Source organism: Arachis hypogaea, chromosome 10 (genome assembly GCF_003086295.3).
Source record: "Arachis hypogaea cultivar Tifrunner chromosome 10, arahy.Tifrunner.gnm2.J5K5, whole genome shotgun sequence".
NCBI classification, from domain to species: Eukaryota; Viridiplantae; Streptophyta; class Magnoliopsida; order Fabales; family Fabaceae; genus Arachis; species Arachis hypogaea.
Genome location: NC_092045.1, coordinates 104,840,573 through 104,863,601, shown reverse-complemented (window position 1 = coordinate 104,863,601; position 23,029 = coordinate 104,840,573). Strand labels below are relative to the sequence as shown.

The window sequence follows — 23,029 nt, the reverse complement described above, 5'->3', positions numbered from 1 at the left end:
TGTTTTTGAGTCCATTATAGCTAAGACTGGTTAGTTTTGTTTAGATCTTTCCTTTGTTGAACTTTTAATTTGTTTGTGATGCAAATCTTTGTGACAGAAATTATCTAAAGGAGATTGGTCATTGAGTGTTGAAATTTGAATTTCGTGGACAGATCTTGTGAACTTTGAATGTGGTAAATGCTAATTCAATATCACAATTTGGTGTTGTTTATGTTCATTGAGTACTCTTTGATAGTGGGACTATAGGGGTGTGGTGATATCATTTGCTTTTCAAGTGAGAAAGCCAAAAGAAAAGAAAGTGAATTGACATCATTGACTTTGAATCTATGTTATGGAATCAATGCCATTGCTTTGTTATTGCAGTTGCAGATTTAATACTGTGGAGACAGAAGAATATTAGTGTGGGAATATTATTAGTCAGAGAATAGGAAGAAGGGGATTGGGAATATTGTTACTTAGTGTGAGAATATTGTTACTTATGTGGGACCGGGTTAACCGGTTCAACTAGTGACCCACCGGTTGAACCAATAATCCATTGACCCAGTAGTCTGACCGGTTCAATCACGGGTTCGGTTCTGACAACTATGGTATTACATACACCAATTCCATAGGATTGACACAATCCTTTCACTCTCAAGTTCTAACCTAACTTGACTTGGTTATGCTAATACCTAACTCTTCACTCTTAGTGCTCACCCAACTAAGAAAGGGGTACCTCACTGGTACAGGATACAAGACACAGAATCAACCGAAAAAAATCTGAAATTACTCTAGACTTTTCACTCAAGTGTATCACTCTGCTTCTTTCCATTCTTAGGATTTTACTTGAGTTCTCTCATTCTGCCTTTTACCTCAAGAAATTACAGAAAAGATAAACATTAAAAAGAAAATTACAATCTGTAAAACATGAAGGAGATTGATGCTTCAACAGCCTTTTTGCTATGTGATGAACCAGATTTGCTTGCCTCTGATTTAGTTTCTCATTCTGACGGAATGCTCCTTTGACTAGGAAGCACTGTCCAAGTTGATGAACTTCTTTAGAGAACTCTCCTCATAACATAAATCTCAAAACACTGGTTATCTCTCATTGCTTCAGCAGAAACAAAATTTTCCTTTTTGTATCACCTTGCATGTTGTTGAGGTGCTCCCTTCCAAGTCAACTCCTTGAAATGTGTGCTACACCAACTTAGTTTTTCACTTTCTTTCACTAATCCTGAAATTATGAACTTTGGTTCTGACCTTCTTTCTTGACCGAAAGCCTCAGGACGGCAAGGAAAAATTATTTTCCCATATCTGAACCCTTGAGATACTATTTGGTCTCCAAAAAATAATCTTGGCTTTTAATTACAGCAATTGTTAACAGAGATCACTTTCTCCATTTATCCCAAATTGGACTGGCAGAGAGTTGGGGAAGAGGAGAAGAAAGCACAATGCATGCATGAGGAAATAAGTTACCTTTAACTTCTGCATTAGCTTGATGTGGTTTGATTTGGGTGATTAGACCTCAACTTTTCTTGCTTAAACATTCTCTTTTTTTCTTCTTTGGTGAATGGCTTAGAAACTAAGCTTTCTCTCTCTCTTCTCTGTGTTCTATCCGAAATGAAAAAAAAGGTGAACGTTGCTTTTGGTGAAAGCAATTTTGGAAGAATTTGCTTGAGAGATGAAATCGGGCTTGGATTGGTCCTTTTCAAATTCAGTCCATTTGAATTCCTTGCTTTGTTTTCTTTGGGCTTTCTTGTTTTGACAGCCCACCAGCTTTGGTTTTATTTTCCATCCTATTGGGCTGCTACTTTGTTTTTCTTTGGCCTGCAATACTTAATCAAATTCAATTAAAGACTAATTGGGTGTTTAACCCACTAAAAATAATGTTTGTTATCGTCAAATTAATTTAGTTAATTTCTTAACTCAACAATGTTAATCACAAGGGTATGGTGAGCTTGGCTATATTATAGGTTATAATTTAAAAAAAAAAAGAGGAAGAAGAACCGGAGGAGGAGGAAAAGGAAGAAGATGAAGGGATATGGAGGAAATTTTTAGTCCTTGCAACTATTTGGGAGTACAACGTGGCACTATTACTTGATACGTCAGCGGCAACCTTTTGTCATTCGGTAGCATGAGTCGATCTATCCATTTTTTTAATGAATTCTGATTGAGGTTTACGTATGATTAAGATGTGCGTCGTCCCACAAATAAAAGGTCAGAAACCAAAAAAGATATTTACCCTTATTAATATATTATTAATAATAATTTATTAATATATTATTATTCGAGATAATGTAATAATAATATATTATTATTATATCATTATTATATTCTTATTATTATAATTTTTTAATATATTATTAATTATTATTATTGTTACTTTTACTGTTATTATTATTAATTGCTATTATTAATACTAATTAGAACTATTATTAATATATTGTTATTATTAATATATAGTTGAATAAATATGTACGACTATTATTATTATTTTTATATTCATTTTTTAATATGTGTTATTAATTGTTATTATCATTACTCTTGCTATTATTATTATTATTATTATTATTATTATTATTATTATTATTATTATTATAGTACTAATATATATATATATATATATTTTTTTTTTTGCAGGTTATCAAAAATTCATTGTCCAAAAAAATTGATTCGCTAGAAACTTATAATAAGAGAACTGCAACGGTCTTAGTATCAACTAGGTTCCACCACATTTCACAAATAGACGAAATGAAAGGACATCCGCACTGTTGAGTGCTTTTGTGGAACAATGGAAGTCTAAAACACATTCATTTTATCTTTCAATCAGTAAAGTGACTATAACACTAAAAAACGTGATACATATACTTGGCCTCCTGATTATTAGAGAGCCCGTAACGGGTAAAATGGAGTAACGGACAGCAATCAAGAGTTCTTGGTGAAAAACTGCTAGCTATTTTTGGTAGGCCCCCCGGTCTGGACCTTTTATATTGGGGAAGGTAAACCTTGCATGGGTTCGGCGATGCAGAGACATCAAACCGTTAGACACATAAGAGTCGATCGAGTGGTATGTCTGGGCTTACATTTTCTGCATGCTTAGAACGGTTGTATTTCCAGACAAGTCAATGAATTCTGTAAACTCGAAGTTTTTATCTTTTCTTCGAGATTTCCACCGCATTCGACTCTATAGTTGTAGGGCAGCTAGTCTGGCACATCTGTACAGGTCGTTGTGTCGTGCATCACGATACAACTGTAAATAGATGGATGGCCCTCTTATCCTGCTTTTTGTTTGGGCGTAAGAGCGAATGCGCTCTTTAGCACCTATTTCTCGCAATGACTTGTCGTTGTTGGTGTTTCACTTGCGCAACGATAATGGTTATCGTCATTATTATTTTTACTATTGTTTTAATATTATTGTTATTATTATTGTTATTATGTTGATTATAACCATTATAAACTTATTTAGGTGGAGTCATTGGCGCCGGCTAACGAGATATACGCGAAAGTCTACAGTGCACTTTAGACAACAACTAGATGACATGTGAGTTAACGATGTACGTTTTAACAATTTTTGTTAAGAAGTTTATTATGTCTAATAATATAACTTATCGTCGTTGTATTTACTATTGTCTAGTTTATATGGCGGCCATATATGAGAACGGTTGTTTCTGACGACCTATCCGTAATTTTGGTAGTGTGCTCTAGAAAGTCTCCATTGTCATTTGAGTGTATAGAGTGGCACCCAACAGACTGAGTAAGACGCCAATTCCGGTTTGAACAACTTCGACAGGAGGAACCATTTCATATTGGTGATGCTTATTGTAGGCGTTGACCGGCACACAGAATTATGACCGGAGCGACAGGAACAAGGATTGGGTTAACATGTGGATTTTTGACCCCTATAATACACTGTAGCTAGGGGACGAAATTGTTAATTTCCATCCTCTTCTAATGTACTATAAGTGGTACACGCAGCAGTACAGAAATTATCTACGGTTGTCAAATAGAGTTGCGCATGCAGAAGCCAGGTGAATGAACCACAGGCGTATTTTGAAATGTGACTTTGTATGTTCTCACAAAAACCATTTTAGAACTCTACAAAATTCACTGTGCATGGAATAGTAAAGGAAAATGGACATTCACAAATAAAAGTCACTCCTTTATGTATATTTAGTATAATCTCACCATTATAATATATCTCCGCAAATTTACAATACCTTCTATAATCTCAACTTCACCTCACCTAATTTTTTTGACACTACTAACTGTAAAAAAAACTCACAAATATAAAAGCTAAAAAAATGGAGCTTAGAGTTGCAAAAACAAATTAAAAAATTGATAATGGTATTTATAAGCAAGACTCTCATTAAAATATTTTGTTTTAAATAAAATGTAAACTGCATTTTGCAGTTTTTAATAAAAAAAATTTAACTAATATAAAATACAACCTGCATTTTATTATTTTAAAATAAAAAAATAAAAACACCAAACAGAACCTGTATTTTACGGACTTTAAATTCAAAAACAAAAAAAAACAAATTACTACCTACATTTTCTACTGATACTATATTAATATAATTACTTTATACACATTTATTTTAACATCAAACTCTATATTTCTTTTCATATAAAAAAAAATTCAGCCTCAATTTGTAATTTAGATCAACAAAATGTATATATATAAAAATTGATGGATCTCAATTATGCCCTTGGGCCTTGTATTCTGTCACTAACTTGGTTACATATAATATAATAACTCAAACCCGTCTTCGACTTGAGTGCACGAGCTCAAATAAATAAAGTGCTATGGCTGAGGCATGTGTTTCAGTGGTAAAAGTATTTGCCTCAAATTAAAGTCACACAAATTCAAATTCTAGCAGTGGTTAGTAGTTAGGTTAGTGTGTGTGAGTGTATAATTTAGAATTAGGGTTGTCCAATCTATTGAGTAAAAAAAAATAAATAAATAAAGTGTTTAATATGTTAAAAAAGCCATTTTTATTTTTTATTAGGTATTTTTAATAATAATAATAATATAAAAAATATCTTCAATATGATATATTAAAAATTTAATTTAAAAAAATATTGTTTTAAAAATAATTGATCTTTTTCCTATTTTGACAAATATTACTTAATATACTAGAGTAAAGTGTGCAAGCAAAAAAATATGTTCGTTCCCTTTTTACAATACAAAATGAACTTTAATCTTTGGTCTCTTATTTGGATTTATAAAAATAGCTCCAAAAGTATTGAAGTGGATTTTTAGAGAGAAACAAAAATAAAAAATTAAACTTAACCACGATAAGATAGTATTTAAAAATATACTAATTTTTTAATGTGCAAATAATATTTTAAATGATATTATTTACACATTAAGTTTGATGTTCAATTTAGACATTTCTTAAGTTCATATAAAAAAAAAAAAGAGATCAACAAGACTCACAAATAATTGATGTCCAAATCAAAACTACAAGAAGAGAATTTTAATAAAAGAAAAAGTGAAAAACATTGTTTCACAAGTTTGTTTTCTTAGTAATTCTTGTCTCACAAGAAATCACAAAGTCCCCAATGCTTCAAAATAAAAACAAAAGCCTCCTCAAATCCACCACCACAACAAAACATTAAACAAAAACAACACCATCCTCCTCCCAAGTTCAACAATGTTTTCACTCTCACCCATTGAAACCACAACAATGTTCGAACCAACACCACCACCATCTTCGCCGCCCCCCTCGACCCTGAAGGATGAGGTGGACATCGTGATTCCGACTATAAGGAATGTGGATTTTTTGGAGAAGTGGAGGGCCTTTTTTGAGCCCTACCACCTCATCATCGTCCAAGACGGCGACCCTTCCAAGGTCATTAAGGTGCCTCAAGGATTTAACTACGAGCTTTACAACCGAAATGATATTAACAGAATCTTGGGATCCAAGGCATCTTGTATCTCCATCAAAGACTCTGCTTGCCGTTGCTTTGGTTTCTTGGTTTCCAAGAAGAAGTACATTTTCACCATTGAAGATGATTGCTTTGTGAGTCTATATATATCCCCACCAACTCAAATTTTTAAGAAGCTTTGTTAATTACTATTGTTTCTTAAGTTATAGGAAAAATCAAATTTCCTCTTAATCCATGCTTTATTTTAAACATCCTTTTAACTTCTAAACAATTTTTTTTTGTTTTTCTTAAATTACGAAGTTAATAAATACATTTGATTTTCACCTTCTATATATAATTAAGAATAAGTAAAAAAAAAAAACTAACTTTTAATTAGTTAATATTAATTAGCTTTTTATTAGAAAAATATTTTTAATTTTTATTTTTTGAAAGATTTATAATTTAGATTTTATAATTTAAAATAAAAATAATGTCACAAAATTAGCTGATATTTGCTAACAAAAATTAATTCTCTAATTGAATTCTATACTTAATTTGTATTAAAATATTTTTAGAATTTCTATACCATATCAACTTTGTCTACAATTTTCTTAATATGAATTATTACACCTAGCTATATAGAAGTCTGGAGCTATATTATTCTAACTGGCAATTAAAAGCGGATACGATATGAACATGTTGATTTCTTATTAATCGATTTTTGAAAGACCCAAGAACTATAAAAAATATATATAAGGGTAACATTCGGTTTACACTAATATCAGTTATTAACTATAAGATATATGTTAAAATAAAAAATATAAATTAAAAATAAATTAAATAATATATATTTATAACTAATTTCAGGGTTGTATATATGTATATAATTGTTTCCATGTTTTATTACTTAAACACTTCGAATGGTGGTGAATTTGATGCATGCATATGTAATATGTATAGGTTGCTAAAGATCCATCAGGAAAGGACATAAATGCCCTGGAGCAGCACATAAAGAACCTTGTGACACCATCAACACCATATTTCTTCAACACATTGTATGATCCGTACAGAGAAGGAGCAGATTTTGTTCGTGGATACCCATTTAGTCTCCGTGAAGGTGTTCCAACTGCAGTCTCTCATGGCCTCTGGCTCAACATTGCTGATTATGATGCCCCAACTCACCTTGTCAAGCCTCTCGACAGAAACAAAAGGTTCATTTTTTTAGTAAATTAATATTATTATGTATAAATATAATGTGATGATTTTGATGATGACTATGACAGGTACGTAGATGCAGTGATGACAACTCCAAAGGGGGCGCTGTTCCCAATGAGTGGTATGAATTTGGCATTCAACCGTGAATTAATTGGGCCTGCCATGTACTTCGGCCTTATGGGAGATTCTCAGCCCGCTGGACGCTATGCTTCTATGTGGGCTGGTTGGTGTGTCAAGGTATGTATTTTAGAGAGAAAAATTTTTAATCTCTCACAATTATCTCGAAAAATAGCCAAGTTTTTAATAAAAAAAATATCATTTTTAATCTCCTGATATTTATTTTTATAAAATTAATTAGCACTTCTGTCAATATTTTTTATATATATTAGTGAAATAAGTCTATATAATATATTAAACTGTTGATTTGTCCATTAAAAATCAACTAAAATTAATAAATTTTTTTCGGTGAGAATTTCGTTATTTTTTAAAGATAATTATCAAGGTCATTTAGTTTTTATTTTTTATTATCTTTTTCAAATATATTAACTAAATTTATTGTGTAAAATTAAGAAATATTAGTAATTTTTAAATTATTTTTACTTATAAAAATTAAATAAAAAATATGTTAGTTATTAATATATTTTGAAAAGAGATCATTAACACAGAGACTAACCAATCTCATAAAGTTAAATATCAATAGTTAGAAAGAATATTTTTTTGTTTGGAGACTCGTAGTTTTTGAAAAAAATTATCATAAAACGGTTGGATATTCACTCGTATTTTAGATTTAATTATTTTTATCAAATATATTGGTTGTATGGATTGGAGGAATGCAGGTGATAAGTGATCATTTGGGATTAGGGGTGAAGACGGGTGTTCCATACATATGGCACAGCAAAGCAAGCAATGCATTCTTGAACCTCAAGAGGGAGTTGAAGGGAATCTTTTGGCAAGAAGAGTTGATCCCATTCTTCCAATCCGTATCGCTTTCGAAGGAATGCGATACGGCGCAGAAGTGCTACATAGAACTCTCAAAGCAAGTAAGGGACAAGCTTGGCAAAGTTGATGATTACTTCAACAAACTTTCAGATGCAATGGTCACGTGGATTCAGTGCTGGGATGAACTCAACCCACCATCACCACAATCACAATCACAATCACGAGTGCTTTCACTTTCACTTCCGCTTCATGATGATGATGCTGCAATAATCTTGTCTAATGGTTCAGCATAGTCACTACGATAATCATCAATGAATTGTTATATGCTTTAATTTGTCATTTAATTTCTTGCGGCTCTATAGGCACAATAATAATGGATATATGAGGATATATGCATGGCTCTTAGTAAATCATTTTACTTTCTTTTTGTTTTAATGTTCCTAGAATAATAACAATAAGAAGAAGAAGATCTGGGTGGTCTGATATTTAATTTTCAATATGTATTTGTCTTCGAGGGTGAAATTGGAATCATGTAGCTTATTATATATTATTGTTGTTGTTGTGAGACTATGTTAACTTTGAAATATGTAAGGGAGATTGATCATATTATTTTCAATTTTTGACCTTCTTGTTAATTAGATTAATCTTTGTTATTGTTTTGTGGTGTTTAATTTTAAATGTGAGTTGCTTTTAAATTCTAAGAATAAGTATTGGTTTAATCTCTAAAATTTAAAGTCGTAATTGGAATTGTCCTAACTTTTTTTTGTTTTAAATTTATCTTTAACGTTATATTTAGTGTTAAAATCATCATTTTAAACATCACTATAATTTTTTAAATAATAAAAATACTATTTGTTTTGTTTCAATGGGACATCACTAAGACAGCGGCACAATACAAAAAATTGTGACGAAGGGACAGCACATCGGCGACTTCATAATGAAGAAGGAGGGGAAAGGAGGAGAGATGCGGGCGGTGCTACTGAAAACGCATAGAAAAGTTGCGAGTGGTGCGACAAGAAAAAAAGAGGGAGAGCCAAACAGCGTGGAGGGAATGGATAGAAAAAATGCAAGAAGAAATTGCAAAGAGTTTAGTGACGCGGTGGGTAGCTCCAGCGGCAATACAGTGACTTGAGAGGAACAAAAATAGGGAAAGGAAGTAGGGAAGAGATCAAGAGATGACTTGAGATGATGGAGACTGATTGAAGATGACAATGAGAAAAAGGGCGTAATGGAGCTTGTTTTTTCCTTTTTAATCATCAAATGGAAAAGTCTAGGGCCAGCAGTCTTATTGAATTTTGGTCAGTATGCAACCAGTAGAGGAAAGTGAGCTATTGGATGAAATCTCATACCAATCTCACACCATCAAATCATTATTGATGGTTAGTTGATGGCTAACAATCACAAAAATTGCTGGCCCCTAGCATTGCTCTTATCAAATTTCATAAAGAAATTCGTCAAAAAGATAATTTTAATATTAAATATAAAAGAGTTACTTAGATAAAAATACTTAAAATATTTTTTAAGATATTTTTAGATAATTAAAATTTAATACATATAATTTATTAAACTATGTTATTTTTATCAAAATTATATCAGATAAATTGATTTGGACAAAAAAATTGATAAATTATATCTTGAACCGCTCTAAATTAATATTTTTTTATAAAAATAATTACAATATTCCTATTATAAAAATGACTAAAATACTCTTATAAAATACTCTTATTATAAATGCTGGCATGTGGCTTAGTAAGTAGAAACCCAAAGGTTTGTTTGACTTTGCTGACCATAGTAACTTAGGTAATTATACAAGGTAAAAAATTTAGATGGTAAATTAGGAATATTATCTTGAGAGTTAATTAGATTTAGGGGAAGGGCCAATTAGGAATTTCAAAAAGTTACCCAAAAAAACCTAAATGACCAAAAAGCTCTTCACGCTTGAGTTTGAAAGCTTTGCTGTGGACGGCGACCATCACCCAGAGTTCATGTTGCGGTCAACTTGGACCATTGTTGGCGGTGAGTTATTAACCGGTGGTTTCATGAGTCAGCCCCCGGTTGTTTCGGGGGAGGATTCTAGTTGTTGATCATCTTGTGGTTCGGGCGCATTTGGTACAGTAGAAGATTCAGCCACTACTGCGTCGTTCCAGGTCCGCGACATTCGCCGCCGTGTGGGTGGCTATCGACGCCGAAGCTGCCTTTGATCTGAGGTAAGTGTAACTTTTGATTTGTTTTATTCTTTACATCACATTCGTCTCTTGTATGATTGACGATGAATCTGCATGTTGCCGACTTAAATACCCAGTTAAATCCCAAGAAGAATTGCTCAGTGTGGAGAGCATTTGCACTAACTTCGTGACCTGCATACTTTTTTTGTGGTGTGGATTGTAATTAGTTTATTGTAGCAAATAAGTTCACCTTTATTCTTAGCCATTATGGTTAATTTAAATTAATTAGTTTAATTCAATGGAGGAATTTATCATCTTCCTTGTTAGCCATGATGGTGCATAGTGCTTTTGTGGTGTTGCCAGTTATTAATTTAATTCACCGCACCATGTTATCATGTTCTTTCGTAGCAAATATCCTACATGTTGTTTTTGTCTTGTTGATTGTGTTTAATTTAATTGTAGTATTTAATTTAATTCCGCTATCGATTTATCTTGTTAGCCGTTCTGCTAATCAGATATCTTGTCCTTGGTCTTTGGTATTAATAGTTAGCCTTTTTGAGAATGAGAATTTCTTTACATAGTGCTGCCAATTTGAGATGGAAAGCCATGGAGAAGGAAGTTCTGATTTCTCCGTCCAATGGACTGATGGATGGAGCACGGACTCAACAGATGATGATGAAGGAAGTGCTGCACGGTCACTAGAGACAGAGGAAGTTCAATCGGCAGCGGGGGATAGAGAAGATGGTTCAGTGGCTGGTGATGAGGGTTCCATGCCAGTACCAACTGGAATACACGTTGCGGCTGACACAGAATATGGTGACGAAGAATTGGGATCAGCGGTTTTAACTACCGCCGCATTGGAATCAGCTGAGTATAATAGTGTGGAAGAGGTATACAAAGCATATGTGGCTTTTGCGAAGGCAACTGGATTCGCTGTACGAAAGGGTGATTCTGTGAAAAATGAGGAAGGGAATATCGTGCGGAAGTTCTTTTATTGCAATCGACAAGGTTTGCGTGAGAAGAAGCACTATGAGAGGGTCGATAGGAAGAGGGCTCATAAAGCAGAGACAAGAACCAATTGTTATGCCAAGTATGTTGTATACTTGGACATGAGTTCTAGAAAGTGGAGGACGAAAACGTTTATTGTGGATCATAATCACGATTTGGCCCCACCGGATTTCACCAACGTAATGGCGCCGCATCGGAAGCTGACTGATGGAGACAAAGCTCACATACATAGCATGCATGAGGCTGGATTCCAGACAACTCAAATCATGGGGTTCTTTGCTCACTTGTGTGGTGGATATCGGAATGTCAACTTTATCAGGAAGGATTTGTATAACTATATGGATGATGTTCGGCAATCCCGCATTGTTGAAGGGGACGCTGTGGCAGCAATTAGTTATCTAAAGGGTAAGACTGAGATGGATCCGTTAGCAGTTGTAAAATATTCTTACTGCGCTGAGAAGCATCTAGGTAATCTTTTTTGGTCAGACGGCCACATGCAATATGATTATGAGTGCTTCGGAGATGTGTTGGCATTTGACTCTACTTACAAGAAGAATCTATACAATAGGCCTTTGGTTATTTTTTCTGGTACTAACCACCATAGGCAGACTATTATGTTTGGATTTGGTTTGCTAGAGGATGAAAAGATTCCATCATATAAATGGTTGTTGGGCTATTTTTTGGAGGTTATGCAGAGTAAAGAGCCAAAAGTTGTTGTCACGGATGGTGACGAGTCTATGAAGGAGGCGATTCGGAGTGAGTTCCCTAACGCGACCCATCGACTCTGTAGCTGGCACCTTGCTCGGAATGCACTTCAAAAAATAAAAGATAGTGATTTCTGTGCTGCATTCAAGACAGCTGTGTATGGCCATTTTGATGTTAAGGAATTTGAAGATTACTGGGCAGAAGTGGTCCGTAGCTTTGGGTTGGAGGATAATGATTGGATTGCAAGCACATACGAGAAAAAGGAGCAGTGGGCGCATGCTTACTTGTGTGACAAATTTTGTGCAGGCTTGCGAACAACATCCAGATGTGAGGGCATCAACTCATCATTAAAGAAATTTATAAAATCTGGAAATTGCCTGCTTGAGCTGGTAGAGAACCTCGATCGTGTTGTGAAAGATTACCGCAACAACGAGTTCATTGCGGATTACAAGTCATTGTATACTGATCCTGTGCTGACAACCGGATTGGAGTCTCTTGAGCGGTCGGCTAGTAAGTTGTACACAAGGGAAATATTCTTCGAGGTAAAGAAACAAATCGAGAGTGTTGGTGGGATGATTGTACTGCACAAGGATAGGTTTGGTAGCACTGAGAAGTTTATGCTAAGGAAGTTTAGAAAGCCACATCGTGTTCATGCGGTGCTGTATGATAGGGGTTCTGACAAGTTCGAGTGTTCATGCAAGTTGTGGAATACTGTAGGTATTCCTTGTGGTCACATATTCTGCGTTCTGAAAGAGCTGGACGTAGAAGAGTTGCCTGATCGATTGGTTCTCAAGAGGTGGCGTAAAAATGCCAAATCCGATAGAATTAGCACAATAGAGGTCCAGTCAGATCCGGACCGGGCAATCCGCGTTAGGTACGGTGCGTTGTGGGCTGCTTGTTCGAAGATGTGCTTCCTGGGAGCTCAGGGTTCAGAAACCTACAAAGAAGTGGTCAATGTAGTCACGAAGACGTCTAACGAGTTAGAGTCCATGTGCTACATAGGCAACAAGGGTGGACAGGCACATCCTGCTGGAAATGACATTGACATTGGAAATCCTCATATCATAAGGTCAAAGGGTGCTTCTCGAGGCAGCACTCATGTGAAGAATGGGAGACGTTGCAGAAGGTGCTTTGGGTTCGGTCATGACCGCCGCAACTGTTTGGCAGATGAAGATAATGCGGACGAGGTTTGATTCTTCTTCATAAATGACATCAATGTTGTGCTCCATAATTATGAAGTTTAGATTTTATAATCAAATTATAAGTTAAAATTGACTACAGTGTGCATTTACTTTTAGTTTGTTCATGCTGCTTCTTAAATTGCCATATGTTTCCCTATTAAAGAACATGTTGATTTTGTTGCAGGAATCAGTTTCCAGGTCGAGGAGAAGCCACAGCCGTGGCAGGAAAAGGGGCCGGGATACATAGTATTTGCAACAATGCCAATCAATGTGGGGTTGTTGGAAATGAAGTATGTTCCATTTTGTTGTGGTCCTTTCGGTTGAAGATGTCATCACATGGATGTTGAGTTTTAATTAATTTATTTGTAAATTTTACCTGTAGAGTTTTGATGCATTTTTTAATCAGTTGGGAGATTCATGTTTGACATTAATGTTATTGAAGACCTACTAGGATACCTTTAGTTCAAATAGAATTTCTCATGGTTATGCAAAGATTGTGATGCTTCATGAATTGCTTGGTTGTTATCAGGGTTTAAATAGAATATCTCATGGTTAGGCAAAGATTGTGATGCTTCATGAATTGCTTGTTCGTTCCCAGGGTAAAGGTTCACATTTGATTTGTTTGAGTTCCAGGATTACCTACTCTACAATTTTAAATTACGATGGTCTTATTGTTTTATTGTTCATGTATAGGTTAAAGTGATAATGTTCACTGCTCACTTGGAAAGGCATTTGGTGTTGTTTGATAGGGATTTTGCTGAATTTTTTGCTTAACCTACAAAACAAATTTCTATTTTATGAGTGCCACCTTTGCTAGTTTTACTAATTTGACTGTGAAGGGCTTGTGTTTGCAGTTCCAGTAATACTACAATTATCTACTTTTATCTGCAACTATCATTTATTTTTAACTGCCACAGGTGTTTTTCAGAAAGGCAAATTAGCTTCCGGAGGGGGGGCATTGTTGTAGTGATTAATTGCATATTTAGTTGTCTCAATTGGACTGAGAAATGGTGTTGAAAAAAATAAAGAATATCTGCAGAAATTAGTCATCAACTTCAGTGTGTTCCTCTATGGACCAATGAATCTGTCAAGTATTGCTGGGTAACTAATCGAAAATTTAGGACTGTAATGTTTGATATTGTAGTTGCATCAGTAGGCACTAACCTAAAATAAGCGGTATTTAAAAGGCTAAAATGTATAATGTATAGGCACAGGCAGCTACAACACATGAACCTTATTTAAAACTAAATAGAGTCAGCTGAATAGATAAACAAAATACACACTAGGCCTTTTATAAGATCCAAGATTCCAATAAATCTTTTTAGCATAAGTTTTGGCTCCTGAATTTATACATACCCAAAAATAAATCTTTCCTATAAATCAACATGTATAAATTATGAAATCACAAAGATGAGCTGGTTATGGCCACTTCATGTGAAAATGATGCTATAAATCAACATGTATAAATTATGAAATCACAAAAAGGAGCTGGTTATGGCCACTTCATGTGAAAATGATGAAAATTTAGGACTGTAATGTTTGATATTGTAGTGGCCAATTTCATTTTGGTTTCCCCGTAAAAGAACATAAAAGAAAAGAAAAGGGTGCTAATAATAAGAAATGAATGATGATAGATAGATAGATACTAACATGAGCATATGCAGCATCTAAGTATGTAACATTGATCTCCACAGAAACCCAATCCTGCCAGACATGAAGAGTCAACACAAAAGAGACCTTACATATTTAAGTCACCGGTTCCATACCTAAATAAGTTTAAATATTCAACTTTCCGGTAATGCCCAGTATAGGATAAAATAATTTGCCTAAACTACTTCAGTGGCAAAAGAAAGTTGTATCTATGAGTGCCTTGTTTACTCCAAAATTTGCGCTAAAGTACCAAGTTCAAATGAAAAGGTTACTGCAAAGTACAGATGCTTTCAATATTAAATATTGATAACGTTTTGGAGTACAAGTTTTGCACGAGCGGTAGTAGTTATGTGTTATGCAGTTTCTAGAATTGGACATAATAGATTACAGGCAACACTAAAAGAAATTTAAATTTCATGTCACCCTTGAGCACAACCATGCAATAATCAATGCGTTTAATTACAAGTCAGGAACTGGAACAAAAAATTATCCAATACATCAATACTTGTGCTAGAAATATTTACACTGACCCCTGCTATTTGTGTGGGTGTTTACCAAAAAAATAATTCTATTCCTAGCTACCTGTTGAAGTCCATGGGTGCCGAATTAGAGGGCAAAAAATACCTTTCACATTAGCTATTTCTGATAGGGTTGGTGCCGAATTACAAGGCAAAAAATACCTTTCACGTTAGCTATTTCTGATAGGGTTGTCGCACAGCGAAGGGCATGATCAAAATAAAGGGAATATCGGCATGTTCATGATCAAAATAAACGGAACATCGGCATATTCAGACCTTAGAGCTGGGTTTGAGGAATTGGAACAAAGTTCCTCCAATACTCCAATGCAGCATTGACGATCTTCTCCCGATTGTCATTGTGATATCTGAGCAACATGTCAACAGCTAGGCGCATGCGGCTGTAGTCGGTTACTTTCTGTAGATGTTGGTGTTAAACAGTTGGTGAATATACAACAGATTTGTTGTGACATTGGTTTACCTCAACGTCATAATTACCCCATAGATGATACATTATCATCCATTGAGCAACAAACATCCCACAATCGTTGCTAGCATGTGCGGAGTAGTGCAAAGAAATAGAACCACAAATTAGTTCGCCGGTAAAAGAGGACAACCTAAATGAGCCCATTTGGCTAGAATAGACATGCTAATATAGACAGTAATAAAATACTTATGAATAAAGTTAAACAAGAGGAATGGATATAATTTCCAAAAAAAAGTTTACAAGTTGTAGAACAACAGTTAGGCGTACTCTATACTTGCATGAAAGTAGTGTAGTTTGAATGAGTTTACCTAAGCATGTGTTTTTTAAACTAATACAAGTCAACTTTCTTTAATTATATTTTAGCCTAAATTTTTAACCTGTAAAATCCTTTAGCTGAATCTGAAACCTTTAATTCAACTATTAAACTTCTAGAAGCTGCTTGTAAAATACATGAGCCACAACATTTATTCCCAATAAAACATCGGTTGCCTTTCAGTCAGGAAAAATTAACTTCTCACATATGTGGAAACGTAAACCTTTCAAAAGGAACATAACTTATTCGAATTGCAAGAGAATAATGCAATTATTAGAACGGTCTGTGTGATGGAAAACCAATGTGGTCGACAGAAAAAACGTGAATGCATAAAAAATAGGAACATATGAACTCTTCATTATTTAATACTTTCTGCCATTCATGAAGCAAACTAGAAACGCAACTCATTACCACTGTCGACTACTCATTTTATTTTCTACAATAGTACAATTCAAAAAACATAGAACTAAAAGTACCTGTAAGGATCTTGCTGTACTACTACTGGCTCGATAATTTCATAGTCGCTGACAAGTTCTCGACCCTTCTCAGGTGCATCGTACCACCTGTCATGGTCGAGTAGCTCCTCTAGGAATGTGGTCTGTTCAAAGAATTAGGTTTTTTTAAAATTTACATCAAGTAGCAGCAATAAAATGGGAGTCAAAGGAAAGTCTGTGTGTTTTGCTAACCACTTTCTTGATCTCTCTACGACGCTTTGCTCTTGTATCTGCGGACTTGAGTGAATCAAGATAAACTACTTACCGGCGAACTACGTCGACAACCACAAGAAACCAGTGATTCTCACACCAGATGGGACAGTATATCTGTGGATGTCATACATGATTAACATACCTGGTCAGCCATTTTAGCGTCAGAGTGGACAAGGCCAGGTATTAGTACAAAATTGCTGTTGGCTTACCTTGCAGTCACGGTTGACCTTGCCCATGAATGCTGTCTCGATGGCTGTTAAAGTTGCCTGCGGAATCGGGCCTCTGCTTGTTGCAATTTGCTGTGAACGAAAAATGGCACACCCCATGAAGTGTTCATGTTACAGAATATGAACTTTGGGGACGACCGATAAGTCAACCATGAGAAAGTTGTAAAACAATACACAATAATTAACGATATACTCACCGCAAAGGTTGTTGGCAGAAACCAGTGTAACTCAGTTGTCTCCATTCTAAGCATTGACACCACGAGAATCAGAACCTGCACCATAGTTAATGGAAAAAGACAAACGAGATTGTGTTGCATGCGGAAATTAATTTAATATTTGAGGCTAACAGGTTAATTACGTCATCTACGACTTGTTTTCCTGGTTCTAGCGACCTCAGCACCCTCCTGGTGATTGCGCAGTGTGCGTTTGGAACAAGCAACTCCCTACAAGAATAAAAGTAGGTTTAGTAATATTTCTTAAAACATCACCACTTGATTAACAAGCTGCAAGGTTGTATGGTGGAAGGAAACTTACTCTTGATCCATTACTGGGCTGAATATATATGCTGCAGTGGCTAAGTCAACTCCAAGAATCTTCATGTCATTGGTGGGGACGAACGTCATCGGCATTCCCTTAGATAAAAAATGGTTCAAAGATTACTTGTGTGAGATCAGAGGTATGTGACCACTCCTCTACGAGACTTGGTTTTAAAGAAACATTTAGTAGAGATGCATTTTACCTCAGGAACCAAGGGCCCAATCTCATTTGCCCATGGGCTAGGATCAATACATCGTTGCTGGAGGAAGTTTGGGCGGTCTGAGGTTAACATAATCCGATCTGTGCTAGTAGTGACATATGACCTGTCGTTGTTCAAACCCTCATTCCTATCGGTCGACGAATCGAACAGAATCCTTTTTCCCTTACGCAAAATGCCTCTAGACCCCTTCTTCCCAGATGATTTGGATCGGATGTGACGGCGAATAAAGTGGAAGGAGCCGTTGTCCGAGCTTGTCAGTGGTGTAGCTGTGGGTACATAATTAGGATCTTCTCTACTAGTGGTTCTTGTACTAGTCTTTCGCATCTTGTACGCATGGGTTGTCCTCTTTGCATCGTTTGTCGTTATGCTAGCCTTTGGAAAAGCTTTCATGTTTGACTGCATTGCGTGTGGAGAGTTACTGCCAATGACCGAAGAATCCACCCTGGGATCCAGAGCTTGTTTGAGCATTCCCATCACAGACTCATTGAATTGACCCTGGTTTGCCACGATAGACTTCAATTCCATTATCTGGTTCTGGATTAATTTGACTTCGACCGACAAGGCGGACCTGTCCTGTGCGCTGCCTGCCATTGCGTCACCGTCATCCTTACTGTACATAGATAACACAATAACACAGCTCAGCCGATAAACAAACTAGATTCATTTTGAAACCAAAATAAACAATTACAAGCAAGGTCAGGTCTAACGGGGTTGAGTACTGTCCTTGTCCCCCAAGATTTTGAAGACGTATATATATCAAGTATGTGAATGATAAAGAAATAAATATTTAGCGATCGTATACGTAATTATTTTTAATTGTGTGATAGGTTTAAGCTTTAGTTATCTACTTCAATATTTCACTTAATCAAATTTATATCATACATTCAGGCCTTTATACTCTTTCAAATTAATTTCAATATGCTGAATTGTACAGATATAATAACGTACATCATCTCGTTTTAACATCGTACTCTCTATTTTAGATACTCGTTTCTTGTAAATAATACAGAGTACTTTTCTATTTGTAATATTTTTTATATGTAATTCTCATATGGAAAACAAAATTACAATCGAAATTTCTATATTTTCTCTTCAGAAATCCTTAAAAGTTAAAAAAATGGCAACTAAGGAAATAAATATCATTCATAAATTACTCCTATATAATAAATAATACAGATAAATAATAAAAATTTTACATAAATAAATTGGCTCCTGCATCAAAATTTTTAGATTCGTCCCTGATTATAAGACAGTTCGATTACAAGAAACGATTATAAGAAACGATTATATGAAAACGATGAAACGAAGTTGTGATTAGGATGCGACCAACCTGGTATTCGGAACCACTGTTGTGGAGCCCCTTTTTCTACGAAGCACGCGATTAGGTTGCGGTTGTTTGTAACTAGGGGTGGAAAAAGGCCAGGCGGCCTGCCAAGGGCCTGCAGCCTGGCCTGTGTTTGGCCTGGCCTGGCCTGGCCTGTTATAAAATAGGTACAGGCCCAGGCTCTTTTAAAAGCCTTAATACGTTAATAGGCCAGGCCCAGGCTCACTAATTAGCCTTATAGGCCTGTCAAGCTTGTCTGGGCCTGTTAAAATATAATTAAATATATAAATAATTATTTATTATTAATAAAATTATGAGATATTTTAAATTTATTATATTTTATTATAAATATTTTTGTATATTTTAAATACGTTAAAAGTTTAAATTTTTTTATAAATATTAAATATATGACATATTACATATAAATATTTTTATTAAAAAATAATTTTTTAAATAATATTTTTATTTTTGTAAAAAAAAATTATCAGGCCTTTTAACAGGCTTCAGGCCAGGCCAGGTTGAACAACAGGCCAGGCCTAGTACTTTATAAAGAGTCTGTAACAGGCTGCAGGCCAGGCTCAGGCCAATTAACTGTATAACAGGCCAGGCCTGTTAAAAGCAAAGCCTGGCCTGGCCTGGCCTGTTTCCACCCCTATTTGTAACGATCCGCGGTAGACTTCGGGACCTCCTCATCGGAAGAAACATCCACCGTGGTTGGGCTCCTAATTGACGCCATGAGATTCGCAGCGTGGACCTGGTATGAGAAGCCATAGTTAATTCTCCACTCATTGAATGGTGCGTGCAGGTTTTCAGCAATTATGAGATATGATAAATTGTTTTTAACGAGTGTGTGAGGGTTTCCATGTTAGAAGCAATTGACCTCTAAAACAAAGAGATAACCATTGTGGTTAACAGTTCTGGGCCCAAAATAAAGAGCAGTTCTTTTTGGCTGCCAAGGGCCCTAATCATTCTCCTTATTTGGGGCTGCTCATATGGGCTTTTTCCAAAAGCCAAGTTGGGCCACGAAATAATCATCAAGATTTCAGGCTTTTCATCTGTCAAATATAAAAGTGATGAAGTTAAAAACAAATAAAGATTACACTGAGATGATTATTGGGCCAAGCATGTGCTCCATTGATTCAAGTAAGTCTCACGTGAATAACATAGCGTCTGCTGGGACTCACACATATCAGTTCTAGTGCAATCAATAGAACACCGATACATGATTAAGAAGTCAACATTTTAGTATTTTACACTTGTGTTTACTTACTAACACGACAATGGCTAGTTTGTTAATGTTTTCTAGAAGAAAAAAGAAGACAAAATTGTCCCAGCTGACTTTGGTAACTAAAACGATATTAATTATCAACAATATTAGTTTACCATGTGAACAATTAAGAATTTTGTTTCGCAAAAAATTTTGAATGCAAAACTTGAACATATTCATAGCCGAGAATGATTACAAAACTTGTAGAACCATTTTCTGGAAATAAAAAAAAATACAAAAAATAATAAAGTTCCTTAATCACAAGCGGCTGGTAACGACATTTTGATTATTAGGATAGAGGCAATAAGAATCTTCAGCAACAAGACAAATGGACTAGTCATATAACATTTAATAGGATGTTGGGTGTTTAGTATAAAACCTAAAAAAAGGTCAATCTTGTGGTACTTTTTTTCCTATCACTGCTACAGACTGGTCTGGATTTCCACTTGTGTAGTCAGCAGTTTTGACGGCGACACACATTTAAACTATTACCTGTCTGGATTAATGTTGCACTGTGTATTATTTTGAAATTCCGTCAATGGTGCCTCCCCGTCTGCCTGGATGCATTCCACTGCAACACACGTGTAGTCCCAAAGCAAGAAGATTCTCTAAAAATAAAGAAGAGTTCCTCAATAACGTATCAACATCGAAGAAAAGACTATCGCAGATAGTGCCATCGAAAGATGCAAGAGAACTGATCGAAGGGTGTGGGTAGTATCGGTTTAACCATGCGAAGAAGACAGAATAAAAAATAAAGGAGATGTCTTTAGTGGCCTAGAAATCCCCGTGGAGTAGGTGAAGAGCACACGTTTTTAGTCATTTACCGGGAGTAAATCCTTTAGCGTCAAGAAAATCCACCCACATGGTTCACTCATAGTGTAGTCACATCATTTGATGTATCCAGCTTTTTCAAATCAGTAGGAGTTGCTTGGCAAACTACATTGTATAGGGTACCTTTGGATTAACCATGATAAAAGGAAGTTTGTTATAATTTATTTCTTGTCATATGTCTAACAAGATCAATATTCTTCAATTAAAATATTTGTTAATTTTAAATAATAACGATAATTAACTGAACATCAACAAAGTTACTACACACCATCTCGACCAACAGGTGAAAGCAAAACTTAAAAATAAGCTAATTCATGTAAATTTTTTGAGAGTTTATCTATTTATGTTATAAAATTGACTTAAATTTTTAATTCATTTCTTATGATTAAGACTTTCAAGTCAATTAAGAATAGAATAGTCGTCTTTTAAAATGATATTTTTTTGTAATTTTTATTTTTTTTGTCATTTTGCGGACAAATTTAAGAATAGTTTTTTTTTTATAAATGTTATTTTAATATAAATATTGTTATAAAATGTTTATTCTAAAATTTTGTATTTTAACTGGAACATATTTTTTTAATTTCCGCCACGAAATTACAATGTCAATAATCGCAGGATATTGATTTTTAGGTTAGAATGTAAATCAGTACTAGCTGGGAATATTTATGAGCTAACATTAGGTGACTATTATTCCGCTAGTCAAGTAAAATCCAGAATATTAGTTTAGTACCAATTGAATCTATTAATAGCTTTAAAAGTGTTGTGATTTGTTACCATTTTGTTCGAATTACATCGGTTAGTATTTATTGGAAGTGTAAATTAAGGATAAGTGTACTCGAAAGATTTTGTGGTTGAAAACAATGTACTCCAATTTTGTCTGCGACAAAAATGTCATCAAATAATATAAAAATGTGACAAAATTATCCGTAATTAAATATGTCTTTCTTATAAAATACTTGAGACCGAGTGTTTTTATGTTTTATTTTTACAAGTATAATTAGAAAAATGAGATATTAACCTTGTTAAAATTTTGTTATTTTTCGCTTAGTATGTATTTTCTGTGTTTTTTTTAAGTATTATTAGTTGTTACCAAAAAAATAAAAAATATATTTAGTGAACAATCACCAAATAAAAATATTAAAATATCTTTTTTTAAGCATAAGATATGTAAAATTTCTGAAATATTTTATGAGGGGATGTATTTATTGTTGGACATAATAGAGATATTTTAAAATTATTTGAGAGTATTTTTATCTATAACTAGATGTGATGAGTCTATTTTTGTTATCAACGGAATTTTTTACTTGTGTTTTTAATAGTTTATCTTTCATTTAAAATTTAATTTCTAAGAATGTGATATTTTGGCCATTCAAAAAGAATAAAATCTAAACTTAGTATGAATAACGTAACTCCTCTTTTATGTTACAAAATAATTAATACGATCAAAATTTATGTGTGATATGATTTAAATTAAAAAATAGTTCACAAAGAGAGATAAAAAATTCTTAAAATTTTTTGACAATATTATTGCTACTCTTAGAATCAAAAGAATATTAGATATCTTGGTTTAGTGATTTTACTAATAGTACGTGTTTGGATTCATTAAATCGGTCAATAAAAAAAAATTATTGAGCAAAGGTATTTTTTTGTTTTTAATAGTGTTTAACACATTTTTAATAAAAGATGTAAAAGTACTAAAAAATTGATAATAATAATAATAATAATAATAATAATAATAATAATAATAATAATAATAATAATAATAATAATAAAAAGAACCTTTTTTTAGTGGTTACGTTTTATTTTTTTTTATTAATTCCATACAAAAAGATTTTCTTCGCATAATAAATGAGAAGAAAACTATTTTTATTCTATTTTATCCAAGCAT

The 23,029-nt window shown here is 34.2% G+C and overlaps 2 protein-coding genes across 2 annotated transcripts; both read left to right on the top strand.

Moving 5' to 3' along the window:
• Positions 1 to 5,410: 5,410 nt before the first annotated feature.
• Positions 5,411 to 8,620, top strand: LOC112716262 (UDP-arabinopyranose mutase 3-like). Its single transcript, XM_025768135.2, has 4 exons — positions 5,411 to 6,005; positions 6,811 to 7,061; positions 7,134 to 7,302; positions 7,902 to 8,620. The coding sequence occupies exons 1-4, from the start codon at positions 5,637 to 5,639 to the stop codon at positions 8,295 to 8,297; spliced, it is 1,185 nt and encodes a 394-aa protein (XP_025623920.1). The 5' UTR covers positions 5,411 to 5,636; the 3' UTR covers positions 8,298 to 8,620.
• Positions 8,621 to 10,765: 2,145 nt separating this feature from the next.
• On the top strand, positions 10,766 to 13,837 carry LOC112717876 (protein FAR1-RELATED SEQUENCE 5-like). Its single transcript, XM_025769802.1, has 3 exons — positions 10,766 to 13,008; positions 13,248 to 13,353; positions 13,757 to 13,837. Exons 1-3 carry the CDS (start codon positions 10,766 to 10,768, stop codon positions 13,835 to 13,837), a joined length of 2,430 nt encoding a protein of 809 aa, XP_025625587.1.
• Positions 13,838 to 23,029: the final 9,192 nt, after the last annotated feature.